Below are 18,839 nucleotides of genomic sequence, written 5' to 3'. Positions count from 1 at the left end.
GAAACAAGGACATGTATAGGATGATTTACAACAACAAAAAGATAAAAAGTTCTGGAGTAACTCAGTGGGTCAGGTAACATCCCTGGAGAACTTGGATGGGTGACGTTTCATGTTGGGATCCTTATTCAGACTGGTGTTGGTTTAGTGATAAATATTGACCAGGATGCTGGAATAAAATGGGCAGAACTCTACCACTTTAAAGTTAGAACTGTGTTACAAAATCTTTTATGTCAACTAGAGGGGGATTTAATTTAACAACTTATGTAAAAATGTAACTAACTGCTGGTATCATTGGCACGGGACTGGAGAGCCTTTCTAGCTTTTTGTGCCTCATTCCTTGAACAGAAACTTGAACTCACAAGTCATGGTGATCATTATAAATTGCAATTATCTATGATTGTAACAGTCATTAATAGACATCATGAGAGGAATAGATCGGGTAGATGCACAGAGTCTCTTGCCGAGAGTAGGGGAATCGAGGACCAGAGGACCTAGGTTCAAGATGAAGGGGAAAAGATTTAAAAGGAATCTGAGGGGTAACCTTTTCACATCAAGGGTGGTGGGTGTGTGGAACAAGCTGCCAGAGGAGGTAGTTGAGGCTGAGACTATCCCAACATTGAAGAAACGGTTGGACAGGTACATGGATAGGATAGGTTTGCAGGGACATGAACCAATCTCGGGCAGGCGGGACTCGTGTAGTTGGGACATGATAGTTGGTGTGGGCAGGTTGGGCCGAAGGATCTGTTTCCACATTGTTTAACTCCATGACTCCCTGACTCTGTTTCTTCGCACGGATTTGGCTAAACCTTTAGTAATTCATTAATTTCTCTCGCCTCTGGTCTCAGGTAGCCCCAGGGACACCACTCTCTCCATCACCCCCTCCCCTGTGAAGGAAGGAGACAGGGTCACGTTCAGCTGCACAACCCACTCCAACCCCCCTGCCCAGCTTGTACTGAGCAGGCAGTCATCAAGCGGATGGAGCGAGCTAGTCTCGGAGAATGGGACTTGGACAATCCGTGCTGTCCAGCCAGCTGATGCAGGGCTGTATCAATGTGAGGCCACTAATGCTCTGGGGAGCCAGTCCAACAGCACCAAGCTCCAGGTTCAAGGTTTGTACGGAAATTAATTTGAAATTTACAGGAAGTGAATGTGAAAAGTATTTTCACTTGAATTATTACGAGGGGGGAAAGAATGATTTGGATTTATGGAGGAGTATTCATACCGTTCAGGACTACGTGAACACTTTATCACCAATAGTGCCTTTGACATCTAAAGCAGTGAAATGTGGGGCAGCACATTCTCACGAAGGAGCAATGTGAGGAAAACCAATTAATGTTAATGATGGAGAAACAAGGACATGTATAGGATGATTTACAACAACAAAAAGACACAAAGTTCTGGAGTAACTCAGTGGGTCAGGTAACATCCCTGGAGAACTTGGATGGGTGACGTTTCATGTTGGGATCCTTATTCAGACTGGTGTTGGTTTAGTGATAAATATTGACCAGGATGCTGGAATAAAATGGGCAGAACTCTACCACTTTAAAGTTAGAACTGTGTTACAGAATCTTTTATGTCAACTAGAGGGGGATTTAATTTAACAACTTATGTAAAAGTGTAACTAACTGCTGCCATCATTGGCACGGGACTGGAGAGCCTTTCTAGCTTTTTGTGCCTCATTCCTTGAACAGAAACTTGAACTCACAAGTCATGGTGATCATTATAAATTGCAATCATCTATGATTGTAACAATCATTAATAGACATCATGAGAGGAATAGATCAGGTAGATGCACAGAGTCTCTTGCCCAGAGTAGGGGAATCGAGGACCAGAGGACCTAGGTTCAAGATGAAGGGGAAAAGATTTAATAGGAATCTGAGGGGTAACCTTTTCACATCAAAAGTGGTGGGTGTGTGGAACAAGCTGCCAGAGGAGGTAGTTGAGGCTGAGACTATCCCAACATTGAAGAAACGGTTGGACAGGTACATGGATAGGATAGGTTTGCAGGGACATGAACCAATCTCGGGCAGGCGGGACTCGTGTAGTTGGGACATGATAGTTGGTGTGGGCAGGTTGGGCCGAAAGATCTGTTTCCACATTGTTTAACTCCATGACTCCCTGACTCTGTTTCTTCGCACGGATTTGGCTAAACTTTTAGTAATTCATTAATTTCTCTCGCCTCTGGTCTCAGGTAGCCCCAGGGACACCACTCTCTCCATCACCCCCTCCCCTGTGAAGGAAGGAGACAGGGTCACGTTCAGCTGCACAACCCACTCCAACCCCCCTGCCCAGCTTGTACTGAGCAGGCAGTCATCAAGCGGATGGAGCGAGCTAGTCTCGGAGAATGGGACTTGGACAATCCGTGCTGTCCAGCCAGCTGATGCAGGGCTGTATCAATGTGAGGCCACTAATGCTCTGGGGAGCCAGTCCAACAGCACCAAGCTCCAGGTTCAAGGTTTGTACGGAAATTAATTTGAAATTTACAGGAAGTGAATGTGAAAAGTATTTTCACTTGAATTATTACGAGGGGGGAAAGAATGATTTGGATTTATGGAGGAGTATTCATACCGTTCAGGACTACGTGAACACTTTATCACCAATAGTGCCTTTGACATCTAAAGCAGTCAAATGTGGGGCAGCACATTCTCACGAAGGAGCAATGTGAGGAAAACCAATTAATGTTAATGATGGAGAAACAAGGACATGTATAGGATGATTTACAACAACAAAAAGATAAAAAGTTCTGGAGTAACTCAGTGGGTCAGGTAACATCCCTGGAGAACTTGGATGGGTGACGTTTCATGTTGGATCCTTATTCAGACTGGTGATAAATATTGACCAGGATGCTGGAATAAAATGGGCAGAACTCTGCCACTTTAATATTAGAACTGTGTTACAGAATCTTTTATGTCAACTAGAGGGGGATTTAATTTAACAACTTATGTAAAAGTGTAACTAACTGCTGCCATCATTGGCACGGGACTGGAGAGCCTTTCTAGCTTTTTGTGCCTCATTCCTTGAACAGAAACTTGAACTCACAAGTCATGGTGATCATTATAAATTGCAATCATCTATGATTGTAACAATCATTAATAGACATCATGAGAGGAATAGATCGGGTAGATGCACAGAGTCTCTTGCCCAGAGTAGGGGAATCGTGGATCAGAGGACCTAGGTTCAAGATGAAGGGGAAAAGATTTAATAAGATTCTGAGGGGTAACTTTTTCACATCAAGGGTGGTGGGTGTATGGAACAAGCTGCCAGAGGAGGTAGTTGAGGCTGGGACTATCCCAACATTGAAGAAACAGTTAAACAGGTACATTGATAGGACAGGTTAGGAGGGACATGGACCAAACGCGGGCAGGCGGGACTCATGTAGTTGGGACATGATAGTTGGTGTGGGCAGGTTGGGCCGAAGGGCCTGTTTCCACATTGTTTAACTCCATGACTCTCTGACTCTGTTTCTTCGCACGGATTTGGCTAAACTTTTAGTAATTCATTAATTTCTCTCGCCTCTGATCTCAGGTAGCCCCAGGGACACCACTCTCTCCATCACCCCCTCCCCTGTGAAGGAAGGAGACAGGGTCACGTTCAGCTGCACAACCCACTCCAACCCCCCTGCCCAGCTTGTACTGAGGAGGCAGTCATCAAGCGGATGGAGCGAGCTAGTCTCGGAGAACGGGACTTGGACAATCCGTGACGTCCAGCCTGCTGATGCAGGGCTGTATCAATGTGTGGCCACTAATGCTCTGGGGAGCCAGTCCAACAGCACCAAGCTCCAGGTTCAAGGTTTGTACGGAAATTAATTAGAAATTTACAGGAAGTGAATGTGAAAAGTATTTTCACTTGAATTATTACGAGGGGGGAAAGAATGATTTGGATTTATGGAGGGGCATTCCAGGGCCGTCTTTACAGCATTATGGGCCCCGGGCAAAGCTGTGTACTGGGGCCCCTTCAACAACTACTCACAGGAATAAAAATGTAAATGGTCGATAAAATTAAACATATATTGTATTGTAGGGTATTGTAGCACCCTCTACCCACCTTATCCTCCCCCTACTGACCCACGCCGCCCCCACTTACCCCTCCCCTGCCCCCACCCGGGACGCGGGGGGGTGGAGTGGCTGAGTGTTAGACCAATGCAGTAGAGGTTTGGGGGAGTTTCAAAGGGGGTTCAGGGAGGATGAATTGGGTGAATGGAGGATGGAAGAGAGGGGGGATAATGGGGCTGGGGGATGGAGTGGGTGAGAAGAGGATAAGGGGGGAATGAGGTGGGTTGTGGGGGGTGGGATGATAAGTGGAGTTGAGGGGGTGTGGATGGAGTGGGTGAGTGGGGCTCTTAAAAAAACCAAAAAATAACCCTGAAACCAATTTAAGTTAATGCAGCACAGGTCTGGGGGAGTTTTAAGGGGGATTAAGTGGGGAATGGAGTGCATGAGTGGGGCTCTGAAGAAAAATCCTAAACACAATTTCACGACCCCTGTTGTCCCCCTCCCCAGTGCCCATTCTCAGACCCCCCCATTCTCTCTCCCCCAGACCAACTGTTACTCTCCGCCACCACCCTTTCCCCAGCAACCCCATTTCCCCCACTCTCTCTTCCCCCCCCACCACCAACCCCCATCCTTGCTGTCCCCCTCCCCAGTCCCACTCTGCCTCCTCCCACCCCCACTCTCTCCTCCTCCCACCCTCACCGTCGCCCCCACCGTTACTCTCCCCCACCCCCTTTCCCTACCAGCCCCCCCTGTCATGCCGGCGAAAAGCACTTACCGAAAAGCACTTGGCGATGGACATTGTTGCGAAAAGCACTTACAGATCGCTGTGAGAAGCACTTAGGGATGGAAAAGCAAAGCACTTAGGGAGCTAATTGTTGCGAAACAGATCGCTGTGAGAAGCACTTAGGGATGGAAAATGTTGCGAAAAAAACACTTAGGGACCGAAAATGTTGTGAAAAAAGCACTTATTGAACCTACATTTTTAAAGTAGTATTTATTTATTGCAAGTCACTTAACATGCACAGATCAGCATGGGGCCCCTATGCTCGTGGGGCCCCGGGCAAGTGCCCATCAGGCCCATGCGTTAAGACGGCCCTGGAGCATTCATACCGTTCTGGACTACGTGAACACTTTATCACCAATAAAGTGCCTTTGACATGTGAAGCAATGAAATGTGGGGCAGCACATTCTCACAAAGAGCAATGTGAGGAAAACCAATTAATGTTAATGATGGAGAAACAAGGAAATGTATTGGCTGATTTACAACAACAAAAAGACACAAAGTTCTGGAGTAACTCAGTGGGTCAGGTAACATCCCTGGAGAACTTGGATGAGAGACGTTTCATGTTGGATCCTTATTCAGACTGGTGTTGGTTTAGTGATAAATATTGACCAGGGTGCTGGATTAAACTGGGCAGAACTCTGCCACTTTAAATTTAGAACTATGTTCCAGAATCTTTTATGTCAAGTAGAGAGGGATTTAATTTAACAACTTATGTGAAAGTGGAACAAACTACTGCCATCATTGGCACAGGACTGGAGAGCCTTTCTAGCTGTTTGTGCCTCATTCCTTGAACAGAAACTTAAACTCACAAATCATGGTGATCATTATAAATTGCAATCATCTGTGATTGTAACAGTCATTACTAGAAATCATGAGAGGAATAGATAGAGTGGATGCACAGAGTCAATGGACATGTATTTTCCTCCTCACCAGACCTGACCAATTGTGCTCATTCTTCCAAACCAGTCGATGGAGGAGGAAAAGTCACGATTGGCTGCACCATTCATAACATCCCCTCAACCAATTTTACCTTGAAGAAGCTAGTGAACAACAATGAAAATGAGCTGTTCTCCACTGGCTGGCATGTCTACAGTCTGTTTGTCCTTTTTGTCTTTTTTCTGTTATTTTGAGTGAGTTTTAAAAGTATGTGTTAATGTTCTCTGGTTTGTTTTATCTGTGTGTGTGTGTGGGGGGGGGGGGGGGGGGTTCAGGGGAAACTCTTTTTCAATCTCTTACCTTGCCGGAGATGCGATTGTTTTCCGGGTCGTATTTCCGGTCGTTCTGCGGCCTAACATCATGGAGCTGGAGGCCTTGCCTGGGACTGACTTTGAGCGCCACTGCGGGGCCCTGAACTGACCATCAGAGCGTACAATTCCTTGCCTGGGATTGACGTTCCAACTGCAGCCTGCAGACTTTAACATCAAGAGCTCGCAGTCTCTGGTTGAGACCGAGGTCGGGAAGCTCCAAAAGCCGCAAAACGTTCGATAAGAAGGGAGAGATTAAGCAAAGAAGGGAGAGATTGAACTTTTTTTTGCCTTCCATCACAGTGAGGAATGCAGAGGAGTCACTGTGGTGGATGTTCATGTTAAAATGTATTTTGTGTGTCCTGTTGCTTTTTATTCGTATGACTGTATGGCAAATGAAATTCCTCGTATGTTGCAAAACATACTTGGCTAATAAAGAATGATTATGATTATGATTATTCCTCACAAACAACTTTACAATCTCTGAAATAACACCAAGTTACGCTGAGCTTTATACGGTTAAAGTGATTAATAAACTTGCAAATTGGACAGGATTTGTGGAAATGCAAGTTATCGGTAAGTTTAAGCATAGATTGTGGAATTGTTGTGTGGCAAATGTATTTTATTGATTTTGTTCTTTAAAAATATTCTTCTGTCTCTTTGCAGAAAAAAAACCTGATCTAGCAACTCCTGCCGAGGTTCCTGTGGAAGTTCTGGTAATGGCATGCACAGGAGCAGCAATTGGCTCAGCAGGACTGATTCTTTCTGCTCTGTATTATGCCTTACGCAGAAACAATTTGACAAATTCTTACCAAATAGCGGGAGAGATACTGTGAAGTGAAAACAAAGGACCGAAGGAATGGACATTGGATCGAGCACCGTTCATCCTCTGGGGACTGTGCTGCTGGGGGCTGGGGGTTGCAATACTAGGAAATGAAGTTGTTGGATTATAACAAGATTCAAAATATTACCGACAGCTGGCATCGAAAAAGTGGACAGTAAACTTGAACTTAGGGCACTTTATTGGATATGATACTCAGAATTTGCTGGCGTTCTTGCGAGGAATAGTACTGTGCTGAGGAAATAATGCACAATCAAAAGTTCTCTGGCCTAAACAAATGCAATTTCGATATCTCTCTCTCCCATCTTCCAGGCATCATTCAAACTATTAGCACTCTGCAGTGAAACAGATGCAAAATGGTGCTGCACTTGATCACATCCTTCCCTTGAGAGCCAGGAACAAGGCACTTTACATTTACTGTTCTACTCTTTATGGGTCACAAGTTGTTTGACCTCCTACAGCTATGCTGTTGATTATGGACAATAGACAATAGGTGCAGGAGTAGGCCATACGGCCCTTCGAGCCAGCACCGCCATTCAATGTGATCATGGCTGATCATTCTCAATCAGTACCCCGTTCCTGCCTTCTCCCCGTACCCCCCGACTCCGCTATCCTTCAGAGCTCTATCTAGCTCTCTCTTGAAAGCATCCAGAGAATTGGCCTCCACTGCCTTCTGAGGCAGAGAATTCCACAGATTTACAACTCTCTGACTGAAAACGTTTTTCCCCATCTCCGTTCTAAATGGCCTTTAGATTATCTGTATTTATTTATTTTTTAAAAATGCTGCTGCATTCTTTCCAATGCATTCGAACCACTTTTGCAATTAGTTCCTAACACATTGAACTGGGACACCTTGCATTGTGGCTGAATCTGGGAACTTTGTGCTGGTTTAGGTACTGAACTCTGAGCTAGGGACCATTGGCTGGTGACTCCGTTTTCTGAAGCTGAAACTGGAAATCCAAACCAAATGAATTGTACTCTTTGAACCAAACTATTAAGTTACACTCAACTTGCATTACTGTCCACACATGTTCTTTCAATCATATTTTCACTTAATACGTTAACACCTGCAATAACTTGGATGAAGCAAATTAATTAAAATAGTATTTATTTTTTGACTTAATACACCTCTCAATTAAGTAATTTAAAATATTATCAAAGTTTTAACTTTACTGTTGTCAACACGTGAGAATAATACGTTTCCAAAGTGAAAACCAGGAATGTCACTGACACTTGCAATCATTTTAAATAGAAAGTCCAGTTCCAGTACATTTTGCAAAACTGTCAGTCCAGGAAAGATTGCACATCTGGAATTAACATTTGGCTGATTCCAAAAGCGAGTGAATATCTGAGAACTTGTGTGTGTGTGTGTGTGCACTTGTACTACTGATTATATTGACAAATGTTGTGGGTTTTAATAAACTGTATAATTATCTGAGCTCTTTCTCGTGGTAGTCTGTGAATCCTGATGGTCTGAGAGTGAAATATAATCACAGCGGTGTTACTGCATAGGTTCAGTCCAAGCACTTACTGTAAATGTGATAAGTTTATTTGTTTGGAGTTTAGCTTTCTAAATCTTCCACGTTTATTGAATTTAATATATGGAGAACAACTCTGATTTAACAGACACTTTAGAGCTGCAGCAAAAATAAACTATCCTTGCTACACAACATCTTGGGAAACTGGTATCCCAAATAAACTCTGAGATAGAATATCAATTAGACCCAAATGACAGGCTTTAAAATTCTTATCATTTAAAATGAGTTGCCAAACACATTTAGGTCAAAGGCCATGGATATAGGATATCACCAATGATTTTAAAAAGAAGTGTATGGGAGAAGGAAACAGTAAGTATAGTAATGGTTTGATAATGCAATTTGCTTTTTAAAAGATTATGACACCTGTGCAGATGTTGGTTTAAACCGAAGATAGACAGAAAATGCTGGAGTAACTCAGCGAGACAGGCAGCATCTCTGGAGGGAAGGAATGGGTGACATCTCAAGAAGAGACTCGACCCGAAACATCACCCATTCCTTCTCTCCAGAGATGTTGCCTGTCCCACTGAGCTGATGGCACTAGTTGGATGCATTCATATTGAATCCCTTCCAATTCTTCTTAGCAAAATTGCTCTAGATGTCAACTTATTTACATCGGCGAAACCAAGCGCAGGTTCGGCGATCGCTTCGCTCAACACCTGCGCTCGGTCCGCATTAATCAAACTGATCTCCTGGTGGCCGAGCACTTCAACTCCCCCTCCCATTCCCAGTCTGACCTTTCTGTCATGGGCCTCCTCCAGTGCCATAGTGAGGCCCACCGGAAATTGGAGGAACAGCACCTCATATTTCGCCTGGGCAGTTTGCAGCCCAGTGGTATGAACATCGACTTCTCCAACTTTAGATAGCTCCTCTGTCCCTCTCTTCCCCTCCTCCTTCCCAGATCTCCCTCTATCTTCCTGTCTCCACCTATATCCTTCCTTTGTCCCGTCCCCCTGACATCAGTCTGAAGAAGGGTCTCGACCCGAAACGTCACCCATTCCTTCTCTCCCGAGATGCTGCCTGACCTGCTGAGTTACTCCAGCATTTTGTAAAGCAATTTATTCTGGATTGTTTGCTCTGCCAAATATCCTTTCCCTGACACTTCCTGTGCTTTACCAAGGGAAACAAGTTTATATCTTTGATAACTTTATCTCAGAAAATCCTTTATCTCAGAAAAATCAGGACGTACAACACATTCCCTCATTCGCATAGAGACGCACATCGTGTATGTGTATGTGACAAATAAACTTGACTTGACTTGATAGGGCCAAGAGCTTTGAATTTCCAAGTATAGGCAATTTTCAGTTCTAATAAAATGAAATTTCTGTTGATTTCATGTTGCAGAGGCTCCAGCTGTCTTAAATCTAGCCTTAGGCTGAATATAATTTCTATATTTTTTGTGAAATTATGAAAAACTGTTCCATTTTGTAGAAGAGGCCATCAGTGTGATGGTAACGAAAACTAAAAGTGTACAACTGGAGAACTTCCGGCAGTTTCATTCATAGGTTTTGTTTCTTCCTTTGTTTAAATAGAATCGTTTTCTGTGTATTTAGTCTCTTTATCATGCATTTCACTGTTTTCCTGTGGGTCCAGATATACACCTCCTAAAAACATATGTTTAATAATACTTTTCCTTCAAAAACTGATAGTATGACGCCAAATTTCTGCAAAGCTGACATGTGCCAATTCAGAAAAATCAATCATTCTTCCTCATTTGTTAATATTGGCCCATGTTGAGGAACAAGCTCTTCCTCTGGATTTTTTTAATCCATTCTTAAGATGTGGACAACTTTACAAATACTGTACATTAATTGAGTCATACAGTAGGGAAACAGGAGAACCAAGGGACTGCAGGTGCAGGGGTCTGAATCAAATATTAAACTGCTGGCTGAATCAAATATTAAACTGCTGGCCGGTCAGAGAGCATCTGTGGAACAATATGGAAAGTTGAGACACTTCCATCTAGAGTGTGGAAGCTGGACCTTTGGCCCACTGAGTACACACTTACTATCAAGTACCCATTTATACTAATCCTATATGAATTTAGATTTAGATTTAGAGATACAGCGCGGAAACAGGCCCTTCGGCCCACTGAGTCCGCGCCGCCCAGCGATCCCCGCACATTAACACTATCCTACACACACGAGGGACAATCTTTACATTTTACCCAGTCAATTAACCTACAGACCTGTACGTCTTTGGAGTGTGGGAGGAAACCGAAGATCTCGGAGAAAACCCACGCAGGTCACGGGGAGAACGTACAAACCCCGCACAGACGGCGCCCGTGGTCAGGATCGAACCTAAGTCTCCGGCGCTGCATTCGCTGTAAGGCAGCAACTCTACCGCTGCGCCAACGTGCCGCCCTAATTAATCTTTTTTTTTCATTCAAACCACATTCCCATCAGCTCACTGCAGATTCTACTGTCCATCTACATACCATGGACAAGTTACAGTGGCCAGTTAACCACCAATGCATGCAGCTTTGGGATGTGGCAAGAATCAGGAGCACCTTGAGAAAACACACATGGTCACAAGAAGATGTTTATAACAAGTAAGTCCGAAAGGAAGGAGTGGCAGGAACAGATGAATAAACATAATAAGCATGGTGGGCTGAAGTGTGTTTATTTAAATGCAAGGAGTATTGTGGGTAAAGAAGATGAATTTAGAGCCTGCATCAGTGCATGGAACAATGACGTGGTGGCCATCACAGAGATTTAGTTGTGAGAGGGATGGGTCTAGCAGTTTAATGTTATAGACAATAGACAATAGACAATAGGTGCAGGAGGAAGCCATTCGGCCCTTCGAGCCAGCACCGCCATTCAATGTGATCATGGCTGATCATTCTCAATCAGTACCCCGTTCCTGCTTTCTCCCCATAACCCCTGACTCCGCTATTCTTAAGAGCTCTATCTAGCTCTCTCTTGAATGTATTCAGAGAATTGGCCTCCACTGCCCTCTGAGGCAGAGAATTCCACAGATTCACAACTCTCTGACTAAAAAAGTTTTTCCTCATCTCTGTTCTAAATGGCCTACCCCTTATTCTTAAACTGTGGCCCCTGGTTCTGGACTCCAACGTTTTGATATTTCAGATGTGATAGAGAAGGAGGAAAAAGAGGTGATGGAGTTGCATTAATGGCGGATACCAGAAGCAATATAACTAGAGCTCAAAAATAAGAAAAGTGCAATCACCCTGATTGGATTCTACTGCAGGCCTCCCAATAGCCAGCTGGAGATAAAGGAATAGATATGCAGACAGATTATGGAAAGATGTAAAATCAGATGGAAAACAGGGTTGTTGTACTGTGTAACTTTTTCATCCCAATTGACTGGGACTTCCGTAATGCAAGAAGTAAGAAAGATGGAGTAAAATTTGTTCTGTGAATCTCAGGGGTCCTCTTGGAACAATACGTGGTTAAGCCAAATTGAGGATGGACCACGTTGGGTCTTTTCATGGTAAATAGGCTTGACCAGATAACTGGTGTTTCTGTGGTTGAGCATTCTTGGAAAAGTATAAGAAAATAACTGCAGATGCTGGTACAAATCGAAGATATTTCCTTTTTCGGTTATATCATTTTGTTTCATTTCTGTTTAAGTAAATCTTTAAAAGAAAAGTTGAAGTGCTGACATTCATGGAACTGAGGTAAAGCAATTTATTCTGGATTGTTTGCTCTACCAAATATCCTTTCCCTGACACTTCCTGTGCTTTACCAAGGGAAACAAGTTTATATCTTTGATAACTTTATCTCAGAAAATCCATGAGGTAATTCAATTCAGGACGTACAACACATCCCCTCATTCGCATAGAGACGCACAAATAGGGCCAAGAGCTTTCAATTTCCCAGTAAAGGCAATTTTCAGTTCTAATAAAAGGAAATTTCTGTTGATTTCAATAGACAATAGACAATAGGTGCAGGAGGAGGCCATTCAGCCCTTCGAGCCAGCACCGCCATTCAATGTGATCATGGCTGATCATTCTCAATCAGTACCCCGTTCCTGCCTTCTCCCCATACCCCCTGACTCCGCTATCCTTAAGAGCTCTATCCAGCTCTCTCTTGAATGCATTCAGAAAATTGGCCTCCACTGCCTTCTGAGGCAGAGAATTCCAAAGATTCACAACTCTCTGACTGAAAAAGTTTTTCCTCATCTCAGTTCTAAATGGCCTACCCCTTATTCTTAAACTGTGGCCCCTTGTTCTGGACCCCCACAACATTGGGAACATGTTTCCTGCCTCTAACGTGTCCAATCTCCTCTCATCCTTCTAAATTCCAGTGTATACAAGCCTAGTCGCTCCAGTCTTTCAACATATGACAGTCCCGCCATTCCGGGAATTAACCTAGTAAACCTATGCTGCACGCCCTCAATAGCAAGAATATCCTTCCTCAAATTTGGAGACCAAAACTGCACACAGTACTCCAGGTGCGGTCTCACTAGGGCCCTGTACAACTGCAGAAGGACCTCTTTGCTCCTATACTCAACTCCTCTTGTTATGAAGGCCAACATTCCATTGGCTTTCTTCACTGCCTGCTGTACCTGCATGCTTCCTTTCAGTGACTGATGCACTAGGACACCCAGATCTCGTTGTACGTCCCCTGTTCCTAACTTGACACCATTCAGATAATACTCTGCCTTCCTATTCTTACCACCAAAGTGGATAACCTCACGCTTATCCACATTAAACTGCATCTGCCATGCATCCGCCCACTCACACAACCTGTCCAAGTCACCCTGCAACCTCATAGCATCTTCCTCACAGTTCACATTACCGCCCAGCTTTGTATCATCTGCAAATTTGCTAATGGTCCTTTTAATCCCTTCATCCAAGTCATTAATGTATATTGTAAATAGCTGCAGTCCCAGCACCGAGCCTTGCGGTACCCCACTAGTTACTGCCTGCCATTCTGAAAGGGACCCATTTATCCCCACTTTTTGCTTTCTGTCTGTCAACCAAATTTCTATCCATGTAAGTACCCTACCTCCAATACCATGTGCTCTAACTTTGCCCACTAATCTCCTATGTGGAACCTTGTCAAAGGCTTTCTGAAAGTCAAGCCACACCACATCCACCGGCTCTCCCCTGTCAATTTTCCTGGTTACATCCTCAAAGAATTCCAGAAGGTTAGTCAAGCATGATTTCCCCTTCGTAAATCCATGCTGACTCGGAACAATCCTGTTACTACTATCCAAATGCTCCGCAATTTCGTCTTTTATAATTGACTCCAGCATCTTCCCCACCACTGATGTCAGACTAACTGGTCTATAATTTCCCGTTTTCTCTCTCCCTTCTTTCTTAAAAAGTGGGACAACATTAGCTACCCTCCAATCCACAGGAACTGATCCTGAATCTATAGAACATTGGAAAATGATCACCAATGCGTCCACAATTTCTAGCGCCACCTCCCTAAGTACTCTGGGATGCAGACCATCAGGCCCTGAGGATTTATCAGCCTTCAGTCCCATCAGTCTACCCAACACCATTTCCTGCCTAATGTGGATTTCCTTCAGTTCCTCCGTCACCCTAGGATCTCTGGCCACTAGAACATCTGGGAGATTGCATGTATCTTCCTTAGTGAAGACAGATCCAAAGTACCGGTTCAACTCGTCTGCCATTTCCTTGTTTCCCATAATAAATTCCCCCGCTTCTGTCTTCAAGGGACCCACATTTGCCTTGACTATTTTTTCCCTCTTTACATACCTAAAAAAGCTTTTACTATCCTCCTTTATATTATTGGCTAGTTTACCCTCGTACCTCATCTTTTCTCCCCGTATTGCCTTCTTAGTCATCTTCTGTTGCTCTTTAAAAGAGTCCCAATCCTCTGGCTTCCCACTCTTCTTTGCTTTGTTGTACTTCTGCTCTTTTATTTTTATGCTGTCCTTGACTTCCCTTGTCAGCCACGGGTGTCTCTTACTCCCCTTGGAATCTTTCCTCCTCTTTGGGATAAATTGATCCTGCAACTTCTGCATTATTCCCAGGAATACTTGCAATACCTGCCCTAAGAAAGATGGAGTAAAATTTGTTCTGTGAATCTAAGGGGTCCTCTTGGAACAATATATGGATAAGCCCACTTGAGGATGGACCATGTTGGGTCTTTTCTTGGTAAATAGGCTTGACCAGATGACTGGAGTTTCTGTGGGTGAGCATTCTTGGAAAAGTGATCATTATGTTTCAAGATACTTATGAATAAGGATATTTATTCACAAAAGGCTGGAGTAACTCAGCAGGTCAGGCAGCATCTCAGGAGAGAAGGAATGGGTGACGTTTCGGGCCGAGACCCTTCTTTAGACTGTCTGAAGAAGGGTTTCGGCCCGAAACATCATCCATTCCTTCTCTCCTGAGATGCTGCCTGACCTGCTGAGTTACTCCATCATTTTGTGAATAAATACCTTCGATTTGTACCAGCATCTGCAGTTATTTTCCTACACCATCAATAAGGATAAGTCTGTAACCTGGGGGAAAGTACTAAATTGGGGGGAGGGCAAATTACAATATTACTAGGCAGGAGCTAGGCAGAGTCAATTGAGAGCAGTAGTTTTAGGGTAAGTCCACACTTGATATGTGGGAGTCATTTGAAGACCAGCTGATCAGAGTTCAGGACTGGCATGTTCCGGACTGGCACGACTTGCACTAAACGTTGTACCCTTTCTCCTGTATCGGTATACAGTGGACAGCCTGGTTGTAGTCGTGTATAGCCTTTCCACTGACTCGATAGCATAGAACAAATGCAACAACAACAAAAATGTCACTGTACCTCAGTGCACATGACAAGAATAATAAACTAACTAACTAAAATAACAGTAAAGATGAAGTTGAGGGATGGCAAGGTAAAGGAACCTCGGTTGATGAAAGAGGCAGTAAATTTGGTGAAAAAGATAAAGGAAATATATGTAAGGTTTCGAAAAGTAAAACCATACAGTTTTTAAGGAATATAAAGAGAGCAGGAAAAAACTGAAGCAGGGAATTAGGAGGCGGCCATGCAAATTAGTTTAGTTCAGATATACGACATTGATACAGCTTCAGCTCACTGAGTCCATACCGAACATCACGTATCCATTCACACCAGTTCCATGTTATCCCACTTTCTCATCCCGACACGCTAGGGGCAATATAGAGAAGTCAATAAACCTACAAACCCGCATGTCTTTGGGATGTGGGAGGAAACTGAAGCACCCGGAGGAAACCCACTTGGTCACAGGGAGAACATGCAAACTCCACCTAGACAGCACCCGAGGTCAGAATAGAACCCGGGTGTCTGGTGCTGTGAGGCAGCAGCTTTACCAGCTGTACCACTGAGCTGCCTTGTCATTGCTAAACCAGATTAAAGAGAATCCCAATGCTTTTTGTACATGCATTAACAATGAGAGGGTAAGCGGGGAGATGTTGGGACCACTAAAGGATAAAGGAGGGAGTTTATGCTGAAGAAGGATGAGAGGATTTTGCTTGGAACTTGTTTCTGTGAGTAGGATCATGTCAGACTGTTAGTTCATCAAGCAGGAGGACATTTTTGCCCCAGATGAGCATGAGTTGCCCAGATGTTCATGAGTAATATCTTGCAAGGTTGGCTTAGAAGAGTGTTCTATTGTCAGTCTTTGTTTTGTGCCTGGAGGGAACCTATGTGGTCATCTGTGTATTATAAATCAGTCGTTTAGCAGGCTGAGCAATGGGAAAGCTATCAGCTTTGTTGCATCTCTAAATATGTGTATCTTCCATGCAGCTATGTGACACAGCAGAAGGATTCACTGCACATATATGGTGCACATATACGGTGAAAACATCACACAGCCAGATTCAAGGGTCTGAAGAAGGGTCTAGACCTGAAACGTCACCTATTCCTTTTCTCCAGAGATGCTGTCTGACCCACTGAGTTACTCCAGCATTTTCTGCCTATCTTCAGATTCAAAGTGAAACAAGGATAGTGATTCTGCTGAGGGGATTTGAGCAGATAGGGATTAAATTACAAATCAGAACCAAAACGGAATTAATCTCTGGATTGCTACCTGAGCCATGAGCAAATTGGCATAGGCTTGATAAGATTAAAGAGATGAACGCATGGCTCAAAGATTCATGTGGAAGAAGTGGGTTTGTATTCATGGGACATTGGCATCAGTGTTGGGGAAGGAGGGAGCTGTTCCGATGGTCTTTCAGCATCTTACTAAGCTTTTGTGTGGAATGTGTTCAATCCTGGACACCCACTCATGAGAAAATATTTCCATAAGCTGCACTCTGAGCTTCAAACACTGTGGCTCATCAGGGATGGGGAGAATTACCTGGATACTGTGTTTTTGGAGGCAGTCACACCTGTTAGATTAACTACTTTCAATTCGGCCCACGGTCAGGAGAAAGAGGGTGTGACTGTGAGTGAGGCAGGTCGGGGGAATCCAAGAGGCAGTGTAGGAGGAGCTTCACCACTTGAGCTTGTCTAACAGGCCTGAGATTCTTGCTCCCTGGGCGGACGAGAGTGGGGGCCGTGGGAGGGATGATCAACCTAACCATGGCACAGTGGACCAGCGAGCCATTCAGGAGGGGGCAGACAAGAGACACGTAGTTATAATTGGGGATGGTATAGTTGGGGAAATGGACACAATCCTCGCAAGGATCGTGAGCCCCAAAGGCTGTTGCCTGCCAGGTGCCCAAGTTCAGGACGTTTCATCTGACCTGCAGATTAGTTTGCAGTGGGAGGGAAAAGGTCCAGTTGTCGTAGTCCTTGTGGGTACCAATGATGTAAGTGGGACAAGGAAAGAGATTCTGCTGAGGGAATTTGAGCAGATAGAGATTAAATTACAAATCAGAACCAAAACGGAATTAATCTCTGGATTGCTACCTGAACCATGAGCAGATTGGCATAGGCTTGATAAGATTAAAGAGATAAACGGCTGGCTCAAAGATTCGTGTGGAAGAAGTGGGTTTGTGTTCATGGGACATTAGCATCAGTGTTGGTGAAGGAGGGAGCTGTTCCCATGGGACATTAGCATCAGTGTTGGGGAAGGAGGGAGCTGTTCCCATGGGACATTGGCATCAGTGTTGGGGAAGGAGGGAGCTGTTCCCATGGGACATTGGCATCAGTGATGGGGAAGGAGGGAGCTGTTCCCATGGGACAGACTCCACTTGAACCTTGTTGGGACCAGGTTCTGGCAAATCACATAACTGGTGCTGTGGATTGGGCTTTAAACTAAATGGGGGAATAGTTCAACAGACTTCAGTTTGGAAACGTACGGTTAAAGTTAAATGGAAGGAGAGCACATGAGAGGTTACTGGAGTCTCAGGAATAAGAAATAGAACTGAGAGTTTAGTAGCGGATAAGAGTCTAACGTTAGGCAACATGGGGAACATTTTGAGAAGAGTGAATACTGAACTAAAGGTGTGATATTTGAATGCCCGAGGAATATAAAACAAGGATGAGCTCACAGCGCGGCTGGAATTTGGTAGGCACCACGTTATGGGCATCACAGAGACGTGGCTGATAGAGGATCAGAGGTGAGAGCTGAATATAACAAGGTTACACATCCTATCAAAAAGACAGACAGGTAGGCAGAGGTGGCTGGGTGTCTCTGCTGGTAAGGAATGAAATTCAGTCAGCAAGGGATAACATAGGATCCGAAAATGTAGAATCCTTGTGGGAACAGCTAAGAAACTAAGAAAAGGGTGAAAAGACCCTGATGGGAGTTGCATACAGGCTTCCGAAAACTAGCCAGGAAGTGGGATACAAATTACATCAGGAGGTACAATCGGCATGTACAGTGCTCATGGGGGATTTCAATACTCAGGTAGACTGGGAAAATCAGGTTGGTACGAGATCCCAAGAGAAGGAATTTGTAGAGTGCCTACATGATGGCTTCTTAGAGCAGCTTGTGGTTGAGCCAACAAGGTAAAGGCGATTCTGGATTTGGTGTTGCACAATGAACCAGATTTGATTAGGGAGCTCAAGGTGAAGGAACCCCTAGGAGGCAGTGATCATAATATGATAAGTTTCAACCTACAGTTTGAGAAGGTGAAGTTGAAATTGGTAGTATCAGTATTACTGTAGGGCCCATCCCACTTAGGCGAATGTTTAGGCGGCTGCCGGCGACTGTCATAGTCGTAGCAGGTCGGCGAAAAGCCGGCGACTGGACTCCCCTCTACGACAATGTCTACGACAAGCTACAACAACCTGCCACCTAGTCGACGTCAAGCTACGGCAAGCTACCGACAACCGGCGACCCAATCGTCGCGACTTAAGACGTCCACCTACGACCGCACCTACGACAACCTACGACCATGCAGGCGACAACCTACGACAACTGAAGTCAACCTACGTCTTCCCACGACAAGCTGTGTCGGCGACAACTGAAGACAATTCACATAATTTCCGCCTCTAGTACCTGTTGTAGGTAGTCGCTAATGGAGTTCACCAAAGTCAGCACCGTCGACAACCTACGTCACCTGGCGACAGCCTACGACAGCACCTACGT

General features: G+C 44.4%; 1 protein-coding gene across 1 annotated transcript in view; it reads left to right on the top strand.

Annotated features, from left to right (window-relative positions):
- The window catches only part of vcam1b (vascular cell adhesion molecule 1b), a 49,924-nt gene that overhangs the window by 17,326 nt on the left and 13,759 nt on the right, over positions 1-18,839 (top strand). Inside the window, exons 15-18 of the mRNA XM_078407853.1 lie at positions 846-1,109; positions 2,192-2,455; positions 3,526-3,789; positions 5,710-5,900. Coding sequence (XP_078263979.1) covers positions 846-1,109; positions 2,192-2,455; positions 3,526-3,789; positions 5,710-5,900 — 983 coding nt within the window. The remainder of the gene's footprint in view (positions 1-845; positions 1,110-2,191; positions 2,456-3,525; positions 3,790-5,709; positions 5,901-18,839) is intronic.

This window comes from Rhinoraja longicauda, chromosome 11, assembly GCF_053455715.1.
Source record: "Rhinoraja longicauda isolate Sanriku21f chromosome 11, sRhiLon1.1, whole genome shotgun sequence".
Lineage (NCBI taxonomy): Eukaryota > Metazoa > Chordata > Chondrichthyes > Rajiformes > Arhynchobatidae > Rhinoraja > Rhinoraja longicauda.
Note: the sequence above shows the minus strand (reverse complement) of the source record. Positions and strands in the feature narration are given on the sequence as shown.